We start from the raw sequence: 20,255 nt of genomic DNA, 5'->3' as shown, positions 1-20,255 counted from the left end.
TATTCAAGTTTACTTTTACTTAAGTTTCATCATTGTGTAGGCCTACATGATACTGGAAGTATGATTATAGTCCAAGCTCCAAAACCCATTTTTGAGGAATACCTGACATGGTAGGCTGCAGAACGTTGCTATGCATTTTTCAATACAACGTCATCACCTGAAACTATTCAGGGTGGGGTACTAAATGTTTACCTTGGCATGTTACTTAGGGTATTTTTAATCAAATGCATCAGACTGTTCTTTGATCTAAACTGACTAAACTGTAAACCAGAAATAATATAAATAATTAAATAACAAAACCAACCACGAAAAAGTTATAAATTGCAATTCATGAACCACATAACCCCAAAATTTGCTATTAATTCCAAAAATAAACTGACCTACACAGCTTCAATAGCTCAATAACATCACCACCTACAGAAAGACACGGGTGCAATTGTAATCAATGTATATAAAGAATATGGGCTTCAGTGGTTAAGTGGTTTATTCATCATACTTAAAGCCGATAGGTACTGGGTTCGCATCCCGGGTACTGGCACCCGCTCAGACTGAGTTTTACCAGCTCGACGTGCTTTAAGGCAACTTCACCGATTCTTTCTCACTAAATAATAACAACTAACATTTAACCTAAATACTGCCCTAGACAAACAGAACAAAAAGCTGTAGTGTATGCAGCTGGGTGTATGCCAGTCAGGGGACCACATCGAACCATATCATGCAAAGAACAAGAAGAGGGTTTTACATGTTCCCAAAAAATATATTTTTAAAACCCAAGATATCATTGGTAAGCATGAAAACCAAACATACTTTTTCAAAACGGATTGACTTAATATATTACACCATGTTTTATAGTGTTAGGATCAACAAGCAAAAAGTAAATCTTGGAGAGAGAACTTGTATTGATCTGTGATGCTAATCAAGTCCCAATTTATGCAAGAATTATGGAAAAATAGTTAATGTTTTGCATTACATTAATTATAGTAATTATGTATATATGTTTATTTTAATTAGCTTTTTTGATAATTAGGTCAAATAAATATCAAAATAGATCATTTATGTGAACATTAAATCATTTGTATAATCTTTGTTTTCCTAAATACTCTAACTACCACATGTATACACTTCTATATGCCCTCAGTTTGACTTTGGATATTGATTCACTATGTTCCACCGTTGAAAAAAGTATAGTCATGCACTCTGGAACAAGTGAATAAGTCTGCCATTCTTACACACAAAAAAACAACCCCAGATGAAATGAATATTATATATAATAAATGCATCATGTACTATATATATATATATATATATATATATATATATATATATATATATATATATATATATATATATAAAATGCATCATTCTTCATGTTCCAACCTAAAATAGACATCTATAACATTAGCAAACTTTTAAAGGATGGACTATACCAAATAGAATACCACAGATGACAATGATAATGTAAATGGTGAAAATAATATATCCATTATACGAACCAAACTATGACCATAAACAGGCTTTTTGCCAGAAAATAACAGCAGAATGGAATTTATTTTACAATATACCTTTTAAATGCTTTAGAGATAACCTTTATGTTGGGTTTCAATACAAAATTCTACACAGATTCCTCACTACTAATACTATTCCACATCCAATCCATTATATTAATTCAAACAAATGCACTTTTTGTAATCGTATGCCAGAGACCATTGAACATCTATTTTATGATTGTTATGTTAAAGAATTTTGGAAAAATATTACAAAGTGGATATACAATACTATAGGAGAGTACATAAGTAGAGATAAACATCCTGCCAGAGAAAGAGGGTCCAGTCCTATGACTTCAGAACATTAGGTGCACGCTCAACTAGATCCATGTCTTCATGCTATTATTTGCACATCTGTTAACTTGTTCATGTATATGTTTTAGATATATGTTTTAAAACAAAATATGTTTGTTTTCAAAAGCCTGTTTTTGTCTTACCTGCATGTAATTACCATAATTACAATGCTTAAACATCTGTGTTTACAAAAAACAGGCTTTCTATGGCTATGAGAACTACCAGTGCTAGAGAGGCTTAGGGCCCGAGTATAGGACCAAGGTGGGGCCAGGGTAGTGTGATTGCATGATTAGAAAATCTAATGATGCACTAGTAATCATTAGCTATATTTATAACATCTTCACCCTTATATTGGATATTATTTTGGGGATGGTCTGAATTTTTATAAGACAACTTTGTAAGGTCTTGATATTGTCATCTGATGTATTTTACGAAAGTTTCGCTAAGATGATACTTTCTCAGCTAGTGTTAATTTAGAGAATAACTAACGAGCTATGAGGGAATTATGAATTATCTCTCCCGAGTGAATGAATGCTTTAAACATGAGCCTTTGGTGAGGGCTTTACAACATTCATTCACGAGGAATGAATTGTGTAACTTGTAACTTGTAGCAAGTTGGTTATTCTCTTTATTACCCATTGTCAATTTTAATTGATTTTTAATGTAAAAATTCTTCTGTATTCTACAACAAAGCCATTACATCATATAATCTTATGTGCATTACATGGCATATCAGCGTTCTTTTTACAGCCAAATGTTTATAGTACAACATAATACAACTGTAGCTGCAATAGAAAATGATTATTTTTCTATGCTACTAAAGCCGCTGCTTAAGAAAATATTACCATTTCATGTTTATGAAACATAAGTAAAAAAAATTCTGTAAATCTTTGTGTGTGTAATCGGACTCAGGAATGGAAAAATCATATGAATAAAAGTGAAGTTCCTGCTGTGGCAAGCAAGCAAGCAACCAAATGTCGTGATTTTTAAGCCAGCCAATCAGTGGCTGTAGAAGCAGATTTTACTGAAACTCTGTACACTAGTAGGGGACTCAGACACACATCTCAGCCAAAAATTTAGACCCATCAGTCGAACAGTTTCCAAGATATAGGTCACCAGTTTTAACCAATTCATCAAAAATGAACTGGGTCATGTTATTAAAAATGTGATAACTTGGCTCCAACTTAAGCTAGGAAGATCATTGAACTATCATTTTAAAGCATTTTAGAAGAACAAATTCCACTGACATCGACAGCTCTAAAAAATAATAATACATATTTTCAGATTGACCTTGACTTTCATCTCCCTGAAATGAGTAATTGCAGATTTTTTCAAAAAGTTCACAAAACATAGATATGTGTGTAGAAAAGTCCCTATGAAGCTTAAGATGTTAACTTGAAGGGTTTCTGAGATAGAGACAGTTATGTACACATGGGTGCTCTACACTTAACTGAATCACAGTGAGTGCTTCACACAACAGCTTGTTTAGCCAATTGTTAATAGTTAAAGTAAGCTGTAGGCCACCCTGAAAACAGTTTCCAGTATTCATTTCAACTTTCATGCATTTCCATGGTTATATCCAATTAAGGTTCAAACACGCTGTCCTGGGCACACACCTCGGTAATCTGGGCTGTCTGTCCAGGACAGTGGGTTAATTGTTGATTGTTAGTGGTTAGTGAGAGAGAAGAGGGTGTAGTGGCCTTACACCCACCCATGATGTCCAAGTTAGCGATGTCGGCTAAACCTGCAGACATGTACTGCTTTTCAAAATACGTTTTTAGTCATTCAATTAAAGGATTAGCTTTGAACAATCAAGTCTGCTATTTTATGACATTATGTAAACAAAGAAGGTACCAATCGTAGACGTCTTTAACCAAGAAATGATTAGAATGACAGTGAATGTGTCTTGATTAATAATAATATATTTAATAATAGTCTGTGACCAATCACCATCAGTGGGCCTATTGGGTTATTTATCATTCTAGCCAATGCACCACGACTGGTATATCAAATGCTATGGTATATGTTATCCTGTCTGTGAGATGGTGCATATAAAAGATCCCTTGCTACTGATGCAAAAATGTAGCAGGTTTCCTCTCTAAGACTATATGTTAAAATTACAAAATGTTTGACACCCAATAGCCGATGATTAATAAATCAATGTGCTCTAGTGGTGTCGTTAAACAAAGCGACAATTTCGATATAACGACAAAGTGACCAAGGGACGAACGTGGTCATTGTAACGGGATCTGACTGTATGTATGTATGTATGTATGTATATACCGACATATAAATATCTATATATTGTATGTGTCGGATTTGATTATTATATACACAGATATTAACACACTGGCACAGGGGATAATTAATCCTTTTTGAACCCCACAAATTGTCTCATGCCATTGCTCATGTGGCACCAAATTGCCCACAACTTGCAGACTTGCCAATATACGTTTTGAGCACTTGAAAATAAATTCTTGCAAGTGTTGCAAATTTAATTATATAATGTTGAAATATACATTTATTTAAAAAAAAAAATTAAAATTAGAAGCTCGCAATAAATATATGGTTATGTGCAACCTTAAAATAAAAGACTGGTCACCATTTGCATTACACCTGCACTGTGTTAGAGTAACAACTGTTTGGGTGCCAGTGGTTAAAAGAAAATGGCGGCAAATTCACATTGAATCATTTTATTGAACTTGACGAACAAAATTACTTCAGTAGGTATATTTATTTCAGGGATGGGGCATAGATTACTGGTAACCATATATTCATTAGTGAATTAGTGAACTGTTGCATGTGAAAGGAAATAAAAATAATTGACTTGTAGATCCTTTTTTTTTTAAACGATTGTGATGGTTCATCCCCCCCACCCACCGAACAATATACTTATTTGGTGAACATATTGATGACAAACAGCTTTTGCATTAAACTTTTTTTGTATATCACCGAATTGATCTTAGAAGGGTGTCCTTTTTTTTCAATGGTTACAATTTTTACGGTACTGATCAAGACATTCACTGGGTCGGTGTGTGGTCCAAACATAAATATGAAACATATAAATATGGTTCCTAAATTTATTTGGTGCCTAAAAAAAATAGAAGCAGGTGCCATCTGGTTCTTGAGACTGAAAGTTAATGCAGAGAGCATAGTGACTATTGACATTTAAAAAATATTTTCAATCAAAACAAGAATAAATACCTGCTTGCATAACCGACATAGATGGAGCACTATTCGGTCGTGGATGAGGTGGCATAGGTGAAAGATTCCTGGACATCATCTGAGGAAAGCCTGGTACTGAATTAGGATTTGGACTCTGACCTGGGCTTTGAATGGGTCCCACACTAGGACCTTGCATTCCTTGGGCAGCCATCTGCTGACTCAATTGAGATGCCATCTGCTGCATCATGTTGAAGTTGGTCTCAGACTGGTTCATACCAGTTGGCGGAATGAAGTTCCCTGGCTGTGGTGGTATGCTGTTGAAGTTTGATGGATTCATGAGCTGCTGTTGTGCATTGAACAGCTGCTGTTGCAGGGCTTGTAACGCTGCCGGGGGGAGTCCACTCAGTGATTGGGAGGGAGGAAAGTTGAGTGGCATTCCAACTGGTACACCATTGATCATCGGTCCCATGTTGGAGGCAGCCAACTGGAAGTCTGGAGCATTCGGATTAAGTGTGCTTTTTATCTCAGGCAGTGTCATTGGCTGATTTGGCATACTGTATTCGTCTTTTTGACTAGATGCAGAAGACAAGGAAAGTGAATGCTGGCTTAAGTCTAAGGGTGTCATTGTCTGACTGCGTGGCGATAAACCACTTGGAGTAGACGGGTTTGATCTTGGTGACATACCTGGTATGCTACCGCGATAACCAGGTGTGCAGGCCATGTCAGTCTCATTCTGTAATGGCAGTTGGAAGTTTCGGAATCCAGCTTTTCCAGACTCCTGGTCCTGTCGAAATTGTGGCGATGCTGTTCGACCTGGTTTGTAGCCTGGAGCTTTTGCCTGCAATGCTGGATCGATTTTGTTCTCTATTGTGGATAATGCCCCAGCAACTGTGGTGACTGTATGAGAAGTGGCCAGAGTTGATACAACACCTGCAGCAGCAACACTGGCAAAATTCATCTTGTCAGTACTCTCCTCTTTCTTGCTCAAAATGTATGTACTATTGAAAAAATTCTTAAAAGGAGAGTAATCCCCAGGGGTCGACACTGATGGCGAAGTCAACTGATTGATAGTGTTCATGCTGTTCACATGATTGGTAACAATAGGAAGAGGTTGAGGGTCAGATTTAGCAGCAGCAGTCTGAGGTCGCTGGAGAACTTTTATGCTTCCTGGTACAGAGTTCTTTGTCTGTTTGGCTGATGACTGAGACACACCTCGCCCAGTTGTAAGTGTAGCACTTGTAGATATTATTTTCATGGTAGTTGATGAACTGCTGTAGGATACTGTTGTGTTGGTGAATGTGGCAACAGGAGATGTTGAGTTCCGTCTATCTGGAAACAGCTGTCGGGGAACATTCTTTTCACAGATCCCTGGCACAGGAGAACCAGTTTGGCCTTGATTAGATGAAGCCAACTGTTTCTGAGGACTTCGTCTTGGTGACGATGGTGCAGCCTGACTCGGGTGAGGGTTCTGCCAGATCATCGAATGTGATATTCCATTAGCTCCGGAAGATTTAGCACTGTTGGACACTTGACTGGAACCTGAAGCTCGGCTGCTACCCGAATTTTTGGACGATTTGTTAGAAGATCCACTTTGTGAGTATACTTGAGATGGCACGGGGTCATTCGATCCTGGAGAAGTCACACTGAAAGTTCCAATTGCAAAATCCCCGATGGTGACAACAGAAGGAGCCTTCTCTGGTGGTTTTGCCTTGCCACGAGCAATGATTTCTGTTAGTTCCTTGTCTGGTTCTTGAACTAGTGCCATGATCAAAGCCTGTGCTTGTTTAGTGCTTTCAGCTGATCCTCTGCAAGATACAACATTAACAGATTTGTATGAATTGCACAACATGTCAATTGCTGGGGCAAAATGTAATAATTTTGGCCATTATATAGATTTCCATTTGAATTTTCACTGAAATCATCCCTTTGGTGTAAATATGTATTGAACATGTTTGTGTAAAAAAAAAATTGGCAGTTGTTTGCAGACGATTACATTTTATTTTGTAAAAATTGGTCATTAAGTTCAAAAGTTATTGCGATTTATGTAAATGTGCTAGTTTGTAGTATTTTTTCAAATGCTGTCTATACCTCATGTTATGTGGACAGTCTGAAAAAATGATGGTATATTGCCATGTATTACTTGAGTTTTTAACTCTAGGAATACTTCCTTGAAGAGGAGAATCAGCCAACAAGTCAGTGCTTGAAATCCTGATCAAAAACACTCGACCTCGACTTATATAGTTTTATTTGACCCTTAATTTAACTTGTACACAGTATAAATAAAACATCTCATCATGTAATATTATGTACTTTTTTGTTCTTGAATGCATTATAAGTTTTATGAATAAACAAATGTATGTTTTATCATCATTTCAATGGTGAAAATGTCCTTGCCCTTCTATCAGCCATCTTTGTTTGACAAAACAGGGATTTTTATTTAGCAAAGTTAATAAACAACAGTGTTTTCTCTTCACAACATTATCCTATTTCTAATGCTATCATTTACTTGGCAGAGCAGGGTGTGCATTTTACTGTTGCCCGGTCACCCCAGGCGAGTGAAAACAATGTTGGGCAAGTCAAAACCGTATCATGAGTCGCCCGCCTGGCGACCAAAATATCACGCTTTAAAAATTATAAAAAAATAAATAAATTATTGCACATTTGTTAGAGCATATTATTTCAGAATGTCCAAATTGTAAATTCGGGCTACTCAAAAATTACTTGACTTGTTCGAATTGCAAGTAAAAAAACCCAAAACAAGTGCACACCCTGGCAGAGTACTTAAAATTGTAAAGTAATGCTGCAAATAAATTACTTTACAATTGAAAAAAACGTCACATGAATTTTACCATAATAAATACCCCTACAATTGTCATATGACCATGACATTTGACTTGGCTATTTTTGTTGATGATGAACACCGGTTACTGGGACCACACAATCTTTTGGTTTAGTGAGGGAGGCAGGGATTAAAACATGCCTGGATATTTCTGCTGTCCACTCAATCATTTAATTACTTGTGTGCATATTGTTACTGCTTGAATTATTTAATTTAATTTATTTTAATTTACTATTAACTCATGGAGTACAAAGTTAGCATCATTTAAATTTTAACCTTCTGACTACTGCAGGCGAGATATCTCACCCAATGTCAAGTAAGAGGACATACTGTACACTGTATACAGTGCATTCCCCAATTCATATTTCTCGCTGTTTTGCACATGGCATTCACCAGAAATAACAACAGACCAACAGGAAATAGTTTAATTCAGAGTATGGCAGCTTTAATTTTTCAATGGAAAACATCTGGGAATTTTGAGTTGAAAAAGTGTTTTCAGCAAGTAATTTTGATTGACAACAATGGCGGTACATCGTGGTCATTTTCAAGAATCAGTAACTGATTATGACAGCTAATTTGATAATAAATTTGACCATTTTACCAACAACAAAAATCATGAAATATTGGGATATGAATTGTAGTTCGTTTCCACAAACAAATATGGTCAGAAAAACAATTACTGGAAATAATGGACATAAATACTGGACATCCAGCCATAAATGCCCTAAGTAAATGTGACTTTTTTTAATCTTTTGCCTAATTTTAATCAACATTAACTGATTTAAAATAACATAAAAATTTGACAAAAAAACCCATGAAAATAATACTTACCGATTCAAATATAAACTTTATTTCATGTATTTATGGAACTTTTAAGTGAATATATGTAAGCAAGTTATAAATGTGTACCCCCTCAACGTGGTTTTTGTCAAAAATTAATCCAGTTAAGTAAAGTAAACGTCACTCTAAGAGTTGCACTCACTTAATGGTGATGGTTCTATCCCCAGATCCTTTTGGCTTCTCCACCTCAACATGCGCTCCTGACACTTCTCTGATGGCATTGATATTGCAACCTCCGCGACCTATCACTCGACTTATGGCACCTGATGGCACAAGCACTCGCTTTGACCTGGGTGTGGAAACAGAATGCCTTTGGGACAATTAGTATGAATAACTGATAACAGAAAAAATTATAACTTACACTTTACATGTTTCATCTAATATCTTCAGAAAGGAACTGCTAAATATGATGTCATACATATTATGACCAGACCTGTCAACCTTTAGTCAAGAGTGTGTTGAAAAAGCAGGAGATTTTTTAAATTCACACAATTTAACCCAAAATCGCAAGATTTAAAAAAAACATTATTACAATAAGTTATATGAATACTTTATAATGTCATATATACTTCTTAACCGTAGATCTTGGCATTAAAAAAATAAAAAATTATCCAAAAATGTTAAGAACATGAACAAGAAAAAAAAAAGTTAATTAGTACATTTACGGTATTACACTTACAGCCTTACAGGTTGCGTTACATTATCATTTGTGGTTAGTGTACCAAAGTACCAAAGACAAATTTATATAAATCTTATAAATTAATATTAAATTTTTACTATAATGAGGAACGGTGGCGTGGTACTTATTTAAAATCATTATAATGATGCAATAAACATTGTATTTTCATTAATCACAAGTAAAACCTCATTACGGACATCGTGTGAAATATACCGGAATTATACCCATTTCCGTGAGTAACTTTATGTCAATGTCAAACACAACATTTTTTAATTGTACAAAAATAATTTCTTGAAGTGTACCCTTATAACCAACATTTTACTGCACAAACATACAAAATTAACTGACACAAGTATGTTTATACAGCTAATTGGTCTTTTCGTTGTCTTGCTGTGACATGTGATTTTAACATGCATTGTGTGTATCGCTGTCAACTCGGAGTCTGGCAGTTCAGATTCGTCATAGTTGCATTATGTAATCCAGTGGGAAGACATTTTACAATTCAGAGGTGTTATTAGAACTAAATTGGATAGTTTTTTTTTTTTATATGGCAGCACTGAATGTCAATACACAGCCTGTTGAATTAGCGGCAATACGCAACAAACAAACAAACATTATAATAACACGTCATTTTATAAACTCCATGTGCTTTTTTAACAATATAAATAGGCTATCCCACAATTCTCACTTCGGCAAAGGTTAACCAGTCGGGACAATTCGGCCTGTTACATTCTCAGAAGCTGAAAGTAGTCGACATTTTCCGAATGAGAAAAAAAGGCAGAGTTACTCCCTTCTATTATTTTGACAAAAGAGGATCGATTTTTTTTTTATGCTTACAAAAATGTCATTTAACAGGAGAAACTGTCTCCCACACAGGGGTTAGGAGATTTGATCAAATACCGGGAATCTCCCGCGGAATCCGGGAGGGTTGACAGGTCTGATTATGACGTTACTGCAGTAGAAGGGGATCTTACGAAGAGCATTAAGATGTAGACAAAACTTTATAATAAAATACATTTCCTTTGTCTTTCTTTTCATTTCATCATTGGTATCTATGTGATAAAATGGGAAAATGGTGAATTTAATATCTTTTTGTGCCGCACATGTATTTAAATGTGAACTCAAGGGTATGCATCTCTTTTCTGGTTGTTTTATTTGTTGTTTGTGTACGCGTACTCTGGCATACCCTGTTTTTAAATGTATTTTATTAGAAGGTTTTGTCCACTTCTTAATGCTCTTCATTAAATAAAAGCAACCATGACGTAATTAAGTAATTATCAATCCTCTTCTACTGCAGTGGCGTCATAGTATGTACGACGTCATATTTAGTAGTTCCTTTCTGAAGATATTAGATTAAACATGTAAAAGGAGATTATTTCTTATAATTATTTTTAAATACATATATACTGTACACTTTTCTTTTATCATATATATGTGTCTGTGTGTGTGTGTGTGTGTATTTATATATATGTGTGTGTGTGTGTGTGTGTGTGTGTGTATATATATATATATATATAGTGAAACTCCTTTAAACTGGACACCCTCATGACCAAGTAAAATGTCCAGTTTTAAGAGGTATCTAATTTAGAGAGGTTCTCTTCTGCAGTGATATGTAAAAAGGGACCATAACAAATATCCGGTTAGGATGGAATTCTGGTTTACAGAGGGTCCGGTTTTGAGAGGTTTCAATAAAAATAAATATATATATATGTGTGTGTGTGTAATCAATTAACAATAACAAAATTAATGCCAGGCAATAACAATTACTAACAATTTATATTTTTGGAAACATGTACCACGCAGATGTGAAAGAAATCATGGACAGTTGAAAAATTACAACCGGTGAGCTAATTGGTCGTAGAAGTCATATACAATGAAAACTGAGTTGTAAGAACTCAGACTAGCAACTATACAGAGCAGAAAGTTGACCAACTTTGTCTTGGCAGTTGGTAGTCTGAACTATCATTAAGAAAATAGAAGAATTTATTTAACGACGCACTCAACACATTTTATTTATGGTTATATGGCGTCAGACATATGGTTAAGGACCACACAGGTATCGAGAGAGGAAACCCTATCATTAAGGAGTCAGTATTTTTTTAACAATTCAAGTGTTACATTACTATATAACATTTTCCATTCATTTATCGTATACAAAAAAGTGTCAGAAGACGTCATTTTGTTTATATGTGGAAACATGAAAAGCTAGTGCTTTTATAAAATAACTTATAATCAGCATACAAAATACATTAATTTCCTTATTATAATTTCTTATTTATAGTGGGTTCCACTGTGACATCATTATCTTGTGTTATTTTAAATAATATTCTCAAAAACAAAACAAATAAAAGAGTAGATCAACTTGAAAAACTTGTTCTTGTTATAATTAATGTTTAATCAAAATTAGAATATATATGCAGTTTGGTTACTAGCCCACATATCAGAATCTATACATTAATCGTTATGCTTGGAATAGGGAGACAGAGAATGATAGAACAATTCCAATTCTAGCAGAGGCTAAAACTTGTAGATAGCAACAAAATGTCTTTAATAAACACATTTTCATTTACAGAAATGCATATGATACTCAATATTCAGGTCATGGACCGCTACTTGGAACGGGAAATAATCTAATGTGTCTACAAAAGAGGATTTTCTTTACAAACACAGCATAGTAGACAAGATCTTAATATCAAAGTTATGGACCATGTGTGTGCTTACTACACCAGAGTTTGGAGAAGAATACCCCTTCCTAAAAATCCAGTAGAGGTAAGCAAATACTCACTTTCTGACTACTTCCTTCCAGCCCTCTTCTTTCTTTGCACCACGTTTTGGACTTGCGACAACTGCTGAGCCTTTCAGTGAAAGAGTATTGGGGGACGTCTCAACAACACTCACTTTCTCAGTGCTTGACAATGCTGATGGATGTTGCCTGAGGAAATCACTTAACATTTCAAAAGCACTAAATATGTTTCTAATACAGGATTGTTTAACAAAATTGCCAGATATATTTTAATAAAGTGGACAACTGTCTTAATGTGAGATCAGTTTGTCTTTACAAAAACATTTTATAACCAAAACCGAATGCCGAAAAGGAGTTTAAAAAACCTGAGATAATTCAACAATAAAAATTGTAATACCTCCCCAAAAATTCAATTTTTTTGTGTAATTTTCTTACCAATTTATATGTCCCCTCCCACCCCCCAAAAATGTTATAAAATAATACTTTGATGACTTACAGGTGAAAATATATGTATCATTTTGATTAGCCATTGAATTCCAGAATACATAGTATCACAAACCTACATATGTATCTGGAAATTAATTAAACACAATCTTTGTTCTATTTAGCATTTTACTACAGTTTGTATACGGTACTAGTAATCGATCTGGGTTTTTTATTATCATATATATATGTTTTCAAGTCCGATTGTTCAAATCAGTACATCTTTCAATCTTTCTTCTTTTCTTACTCCCATGCATGCTTCAATGCAGGCATGAGCCAAACCATGTGACTTAATGTTTTACCTTGGTGATGTCATAGCTCTGTTTTTAGGGCAGATAAGCCATACTATATTTTTGAAGATCGTTTTTCGGATGCTTTTTTGTCACTTTGAAAATATAATAATGCTTTATCGTTAAAGTCTTTATTTATTAATATGATGTTTTTTAAAGACATAATAGTGTGATTAATTATTTTTAATAACAAGCTTAAATGATTAGAATAAATTCTGTACGTTACTAATACAAGTAACCTGTATTTTTCTGCAGTCGTGTCAGCAATACTTACACGTTATTCATTTTCTTTTTCTCCACACTCTTTGTAAGCTTCTGAATTTCCTTTTCAGACATCTTCATATTATCGGGAATAGTCCCAAATTCATCAAGATCTCCAATGGCTAAAAAAAACAAAAATGAAACATCTATGCAGAGGAGATAAATCTTTAGCCTATTATACATTTTTAATAGGTAATTCTAACTCGTAGTCATCAGAGGATCCCCGCTACACTGTTCCTAAGGCAGCAAGGGATATTTTCTATGCACTTTCCCACAGACAGGAAAGCACATTCCACAGCCTTTGACCAGTTGTGGTGCACTGGTTGGAATGAGAAAAAGCCCAATCAATTGAACGGATCCACAGAGGTGGTTCGATCCTACGATGCAAGTACTTCGGACGAGTGCTCAACCGACTGAGCTAAATCACACACCCTTGAAGAAAAAAGTAAAAATTCTTTTTCTTCACAAATATTATCTTCAGTCATAGCTTTTACATGGAATTACTTATAAACACAAAAAAACCCACATTGATTTACCAAAACAATTTGCTTTAAACTTTTGATCTGCAAAGTATTCACTACAAAATCTGAACTGTTAATGTCACTTTTTAAAATTTTTAAAACGTATCATACATGTGTGCCACATATGCAAATGTAATACAATTAAGTACAGAAACAACTTCTATTGCTGTTTGCTATCCATTTTGATTTAATCAGTGTCATGTAACCATTGTTGGTGTTCAGTTAATCACCGACAATTCAGTCACACAAATGTTTTCTGGCACGGTCTGTTGTATGCCTCTTTAAATTTAGTGTCTTGTTAATGTTAAAGTTTCATGCTTGCTAACATTTCTTGTTTTACAGTACATGGAAATTGAAAAAGTAGTTTTCGGCAAATATTATTGCTTGACAACAATGGCAGAATGTTGCGGTCATTTTCAAGAAACGATAGCTGATGATGACAGCTAATTTGACAGTAAATTCGACTATTTGACTGACAAGAAATATTGGGATATGAATCGCAGTTTCCAAAACAAATTCTGGTGAGGAAGACAGTTATTGGGAATAATGGCCACAATTACTGGACATCTGGCTACAACAAATGAGCGAAAGTAAATGCTACTTTATTAATTGTTTGCCTTTATTTTAATCAAAATTAACCAATATAACATTTATCAGAAAACTTAGAAAAACCCACAAAAATAATACTTACCGATTCACATGAACCTTATTTTAATTATTTATAAAAAAATTATGTGAAAATATGTGAGCAAAAGTTATAAATTTGTACCCCCTCAACATGGTTTTTGTAAAAAAATTAATCCAGTAGTCAGAAGGTTAAATAATTATTAATTTAACCGTCATTAAAGGAATGCTTAAGCAAGGCTTTTGGACTGGTATACATATTCAACGATATATAATGCACAGTATTGCTTAATATCAACAAGTATATTATTATATTAAATTAATAAAACGCTTAAATGTGACAGCTATTATATATAACGGGCACAGCCATTTTGTTTCATTCCAGTGAATACACCCTCGGGCGAGCTGGTGGTTACGTAATACTTAACGCGTGATGTCAGGAATGAGTTTTAGACCTAGAGAAACAAATCTACCTGGTTTTTGTGGGATGATAAAATAGTCATGCATTGCAATGTTCTGTAATAATATACATCCCAATAAGTCAGCAATAAGTATATAGTATTTTTCAATACAAAATAAACCACCACTGTCAAAGTGGCTACACAACAAGTCAAAACAATTATACCATATTTGGTCCATGCATTAACCTATGTAATGAAATTTAACACAGTATTTTCTTAGTTAATTGGTCTATTCCAGTAGTTACCTCTACCTGTGGTTCCTAATTGGCATTGACTGGTAACCAGATGGGCCAATTAATTGACACCGTCTAGACATAAAAATACATACCGGTATTACCTGTCGCCCCTAACATGGTAATGGACATGGTTTATTACTGTAAACAGTTCTGTAAAACTATTGATTAAATAGACTTTCCCATCTAAAATCACAGAACTGACCAATTACATAGACCCAAAAGAAAAGAAAATGATCACTTGGATATCATGGGTTGTCGTTTTTGTTTCAACGTAGCATACCAATAGGCCTAATAGTGTACATTTTTCCTCTGGATTATTTAACAGAGAAAATACTATAACCCCATTTCGTTCCGTTAATGCAACTTGAAATATATTTAGTTAAATAGTTTATTATATTATCACATCATTTATGTCAGGTTGATCAAAGAGAAGCATCTTGTCGTAAATTACTGCTTTTGTTTACACTGTGCATAAAGGAATTGATCAGGAGCTGACGACACTTCGTCCCAAGCTAGAGTAGCGGACGCATCGAAAAGAAAAGAAAATGGCTGCCCCCAGTTAGCAGGAATAATCACACTTTTTTGTTAACACTGATATGACGCTTTTTTCATTTGTTAATGTGTCAGCATGTGTTGGTCTGGGTATGCATCTTTCCAACACATAAGACTCATGTTTTAGTTTACTCTAAAGGCTAAATTTGATTCAACTTTCTTTTAAAAAGTACATAAATACATCATGGCATTACATCTTTTTCAATCTTGAGTTTTGTTGTTATTATTGCTTCTTTTTTCAAAAGTGGGGGAGGGGGGGTTGTAAAAAATTCGGAAAGATGCATATAATAAATAGACCAATTAATTTTGGGTTTTTTTTTAAATACGATTTTTATGTCAACACATGTGTAAAAAAACCCATATTTTTACTCATTGCTTCACAATTTGTGAAAACATGAATTTTACACAACTTGTTAACATAAAAAAAAAATGTATAAAAAACCCATGTAACAGCCTCTATGTATGAACATACAAGGACATTGCTGAACATTTCAGGCACTTTCTGGGTTTCCAGGATGCGTAACTAACATGTATATGAAACATGACATGGACATTTTTTTTAAAAGGGGGTAATGGTACCTGTTGTGCTGACTGGTTTTAGTAAGAAATCATTCTTCTTTTTCCGATTCTCATTGCGCTCTCTGTTTCGTTCTCGATGGTGATTGCTGTGCCCGTGGAACGTGGGACTGACCACAACTGTGACAGTGCTGGTAGTGATTACTGGTGTTACGACAGTTGTCACATTGCAAACAATGACTGGCACGCGGGGAGAACCTATATCAGAGGGTGGTGTGTCCCTGTCCTGATCACGACTGCGGTTCTTCCTGTTCTTCTTAGATTCCAGACTATTGGAACTGACTGCCGAGGACACATTCTTGTTTGGTTTGTTTCGTGGAGGTTTTGGTTCTTGATTGGTTGGAATTATATCAGTTTCTGTAAAATATGTAGTCAGCTTTACAAGTTTAAATAGGTTGGATATTTCACTATATGAAACCTTTCTCCTGATTGATAAAATTGAATGCAAATTCAAATTTGAAAACTGATGAAACCTAGTTTTTACTTTGGTGTATTTTAACCTAAGAAAGCTTACATTTTTAGAAGGAAAAAAACATATTTCAGACCTGCGAGTGAAAAATCACACACCTCACAACCAAAATGCCAAGGCGTGTGAAAACCAAGTATTAATTTGTCATGGCAAAATAATTAAATACGACTAGCTCACTTTATGACATACTCTGGTAAAATTTTATTTGGTTAATTACAATAAGTACAATACATTACTTATAGTCGAGAGTAGTTGTCTGTGGTATAATAGGTGAGAGGGGTGGGGGACGACAACCAAACCAAAACCACACAATATTAAATATAGGCCTGCAATTAATTCAACTGATAAAATGATATTATATCGTTCAAGTTCAAACATTACTTTTTAATTACAATAAAATGCATGAAGGAATACATCCCAAGATGGAGGACGACTGTGAAGTGCGTAACTCCAGTGCACGTGTGAATAGTAATTACATTTATCCTATAACTTAACCATAATATTATGTCATAAACCCATTTGATAATTACCATGATTTTGCTGTCAATAGGTCATTTGTTTACAGCCAACAGGATATGTACACCTGAACGTAATGATGAGATTTAGTTGAAGTGCATGACGTCAAACTACATTTGTGCTAATTGCAATGACATCATATTACTGGCGAGGTGACTTCAGAATTTTGATTTACTAAATATCAAATTAAAATATTATTTTAGAAGTGTCATAGGATAAACAGAATTTGCTACTCGTTTTTTAATAGCGATTAACTTAGACTCAGTTGATATTTTCCATATTAAAAAACACTTGTGACGAATCCTATAGGGTGTATACTACCAAATCAAATCCCATAGACAACAATAGTAACATATGTGGCTAAAACTCCTACCTGCAGCATATCAATCGACATATATAAATACCACCACCCCTCATCCTTAAGTGAATCGGAAAAATTTGGGGGTCAAGCTGCTCATTTCTGAGATAACTAGTAGCACCTATGACTACCCTAGTTCCACACAAAATTTGAGTACTTTTTTTTACAGGTACCCCCCATACATGTTTCAAGTACAAGGCTACTTGACACTGGTACTAGATAAAATAAAATTACATACATTTTTTGCCCAGATGAAATATGTTGGGTTTTTTTACAATCAACACACTCACATTTATCACCAAGCACAGGATTTGTGGTGTTCACTTCTCTATCAAAAGTTCAGTGCACCTCGAACTTTGACCCAGCTGGAAGATATTTGATTTAGTGCTACCTATATATGTATAAATTCACAGTTACTTGTTACTTTAAACTACTAAAGTTCAGTATGTTACAAGGTCAAATGAATGCATATTTTATTAACGTTAACCCTTACAGCGACGAATTCTGCTGTACTGGGATCAGAGATCGTCAAAACTGACAACGAATCTTGCTACACCGGGATTCGGAATCTACTCTGAATTTCACTCCAAATTAGTAATAACTTTACTAACAATCACTTCAGTTTTATACTACTTCTGTTCAAAATAAGCACGGCTGCGTACTGAGAGAAAACATTTTTAAATTGGTGTATTTTTCTATTTTTAAAGAATTATTTTTACAAAGGGTTAAAAAATTGTCAATGATGTCTCACAGCGAATTATCGGATGAGGAAATTAATGAGGATTTTGTTTTATTTCGTGATGAACAAGATGTGGGGCAAAAAGATATTTTGACCATGTTGGAAGACGATGATGACAAAATTAATTTTCATGGGGTTTTTTTTACCGGACTTTGAGAAGGATCTGCATTTTGATTTTCGTAATGATCAATCGGATGATATATCAAATGTTATTCGGGATGACCAGGTTCAATGCGGATTTTCGACGAAAGCTGTTGGGCACTTCAGTACTTTCAGTTGTTTTTTTACTGATGAACTTTTTGAACAAATATGTGACTGGACTGACAAAATAGCTACCGATCCAGGAAAGAATAAAACTGAATGGATTCGGCCATCTTTGCTAGAAATAAAAAGCTACTTTGGTGTCTGACTGGCTATACTGAAATTTGACTTAAATTTAGTTAAAAACAAACAAATTTTGTGTGACTTTTTTTTTTTAAACCTGTAAACACAATTTATTTGACATAGAATAACAAACATTTTTGTTTTTGTTTTTATATCAATAACTCTCTTATCCTTTCATCTTACTAAATCCAAAAGTTTATGCATCTAAGTATAAACTGTAATCTATGACAGCCAAATTAGTAAAGACAATCAAATTGTGCTAATTAGGGAGCAATTGGTGAAAGGGTTAATTATAATTTTGGCTGTATTAAATATTTTGAGGGAAATAATACTATTTATTTTAGTGAATTATATATAACAGAAAAACTGATGGGATGGTATATTTCAACATAACTGACTTACTTATTTCAATGATTGGAGGAGGTGGTGGTAATTCCTCTCGAATAAGTTCCTCGACTTCATTGTATTCAACAACTTCAGCACTTTCTGGCTCTGGGGAAGAATTCTTACTGCTGCAAGTATCATAAATTAAAAATTATCTTTATTATTAAAGTTATGAAGTACAGTGAACTCTCATTACAAAGGTATTCATTAAAAGAAAATATTTGGGTACCATGCTACTTTAAAACGGGGAGACTTATTCAACAAAGCATTCTTTGTTTTTTGATTCAATGAACTCCTTTTCACCCATATTGCATTCTGAGCAGGCTCACCAACTACCTGTACTAAATACATCACACCAGTTGGGTTATGCTTTTGACTAAGCACTTTTCTGATCTTGTGATATCCACTATTTTCAGAGTCGCATGAACTAAACAGAATATCAGGGTCCACAGTCTGTGTCACAGTATCGTGCTGGTTTCTTACTTACTCTTTTATAATGACTCACTTCTGGTTTCAGTACTACTCTATTGCCTACAATACACTGCTCAACAGTATTCAATAGTATCGGTTTCAGTACTACTCTATTGCTTACAATACACTGCTCAATAGTATTGGTTTCAGTACTACTCTACTGCCTACAATACACTGCTCAATAGTATTGGTTTCAGTACTACTCTATTGCCTACAATACACTGCTCAATAGTATTGGTTTCAGTTTGAACATCACATTTGACCAACATTTATACATAGAGGGTTTACAGACTCATTGGCTCGGTCTACCATTACTTGTTTTGCTTTTGTCACATTTTCCAGCACGTTTCCTGATACAGTCTAGATTTCAATAATGACTTTTGATATATCCATGTACATTATTTGGCAAGGTTTCAAACTTCACACTTGAATTTACATCTACGAGAGGAAACTGTGGTCTACAACCATAAACAATCTCAAAAGGTGAATAACCAGTACTCGAGTTCAATGAAGAGTTCATCGAGAAAACTACAGCGCCAACCACAGCATCCCAATTTCGCTTATTGTCATCAATATAAGGCGTCAGTCTTTCCGCTAATGTTCTATGGGATCTCTCAACAGCACCCAAACAGTGATGAACATAACTAGGTGTGAATTGCTGTGCCACATGTCACAATCTGCACAATTCTCGAGTGATTTTTGCTACAAATTCGGAACCCTGATCACTGACAAGAGTTTGACAAACTCCAAACATTGTAAACAATTCAAACAAAGCAACTGGCACAGTCAGGGCATCTTTATTTGCCAAAGGTTTAACATATAAATA

At 34.6% G+C, this 20,255-nt stretch overlaps 1 protein-coding gene across 1 annotated transcript in view; it reads right to left on the bottom strand.

Annotated features, from left to right (window-relative positions):
• LOC121378946 (ankyrin repeat and KH domain-containing protein 1-like) overlaps positions 1-20,255 on the bottom strand; it is a 179,734-nt gene that overhangs the window by 9,109 nt on the left and 150,370 nt on the right. The window contains exons 25-30 of the mRNA XM_041507339.1: positions 18,977-19,086; positions 16,112-16,465; positions 13,152-13,260; positions 12,147-12,293; positions 8,825-8,992; positions 5,043-6,808 (exon numbers count right to left, since the gene is read on the bottom strand). Coding sequence (XP_041363273.1) covers positions 5,043-6,808; positions 8,825-8,992; positions 12,147-12,293; positions 13,152-13,260; positions 16,112-16,465; positions 18,977-19,086 — 2,654 coding nt within the window. The remainder of the gene's footprint in view (positions 1-5,042; positions 6,809-8,824; positions 8,993-12,146; positions 12,294-13,151; positions 13,261-16,111; positions 16,466-18,976; positions 19,087-20,255) is intronic.

Source organism: Gigantopelta aegis, chromosome 8 (assembly GCF_016097555.1).
Source record: "Gigantopelta aegis isolate Gae_Host chromosome 8, Gae_host_genome, whole genome shotgun sequence".
NCBI classification, from domain to species: domain Eukaryota; kingdom Metazoa; phylum Mollusca; class Gastropoda; order Neomphalida; family Peltospiridae; genus Gigantopelta; species Gigantopelta aegis.
The sequence above is the reverse complement of the archived record's forward strand: the minus strand, read 5'-3'. Positions and strand labels throughout refer to the sequence as shown.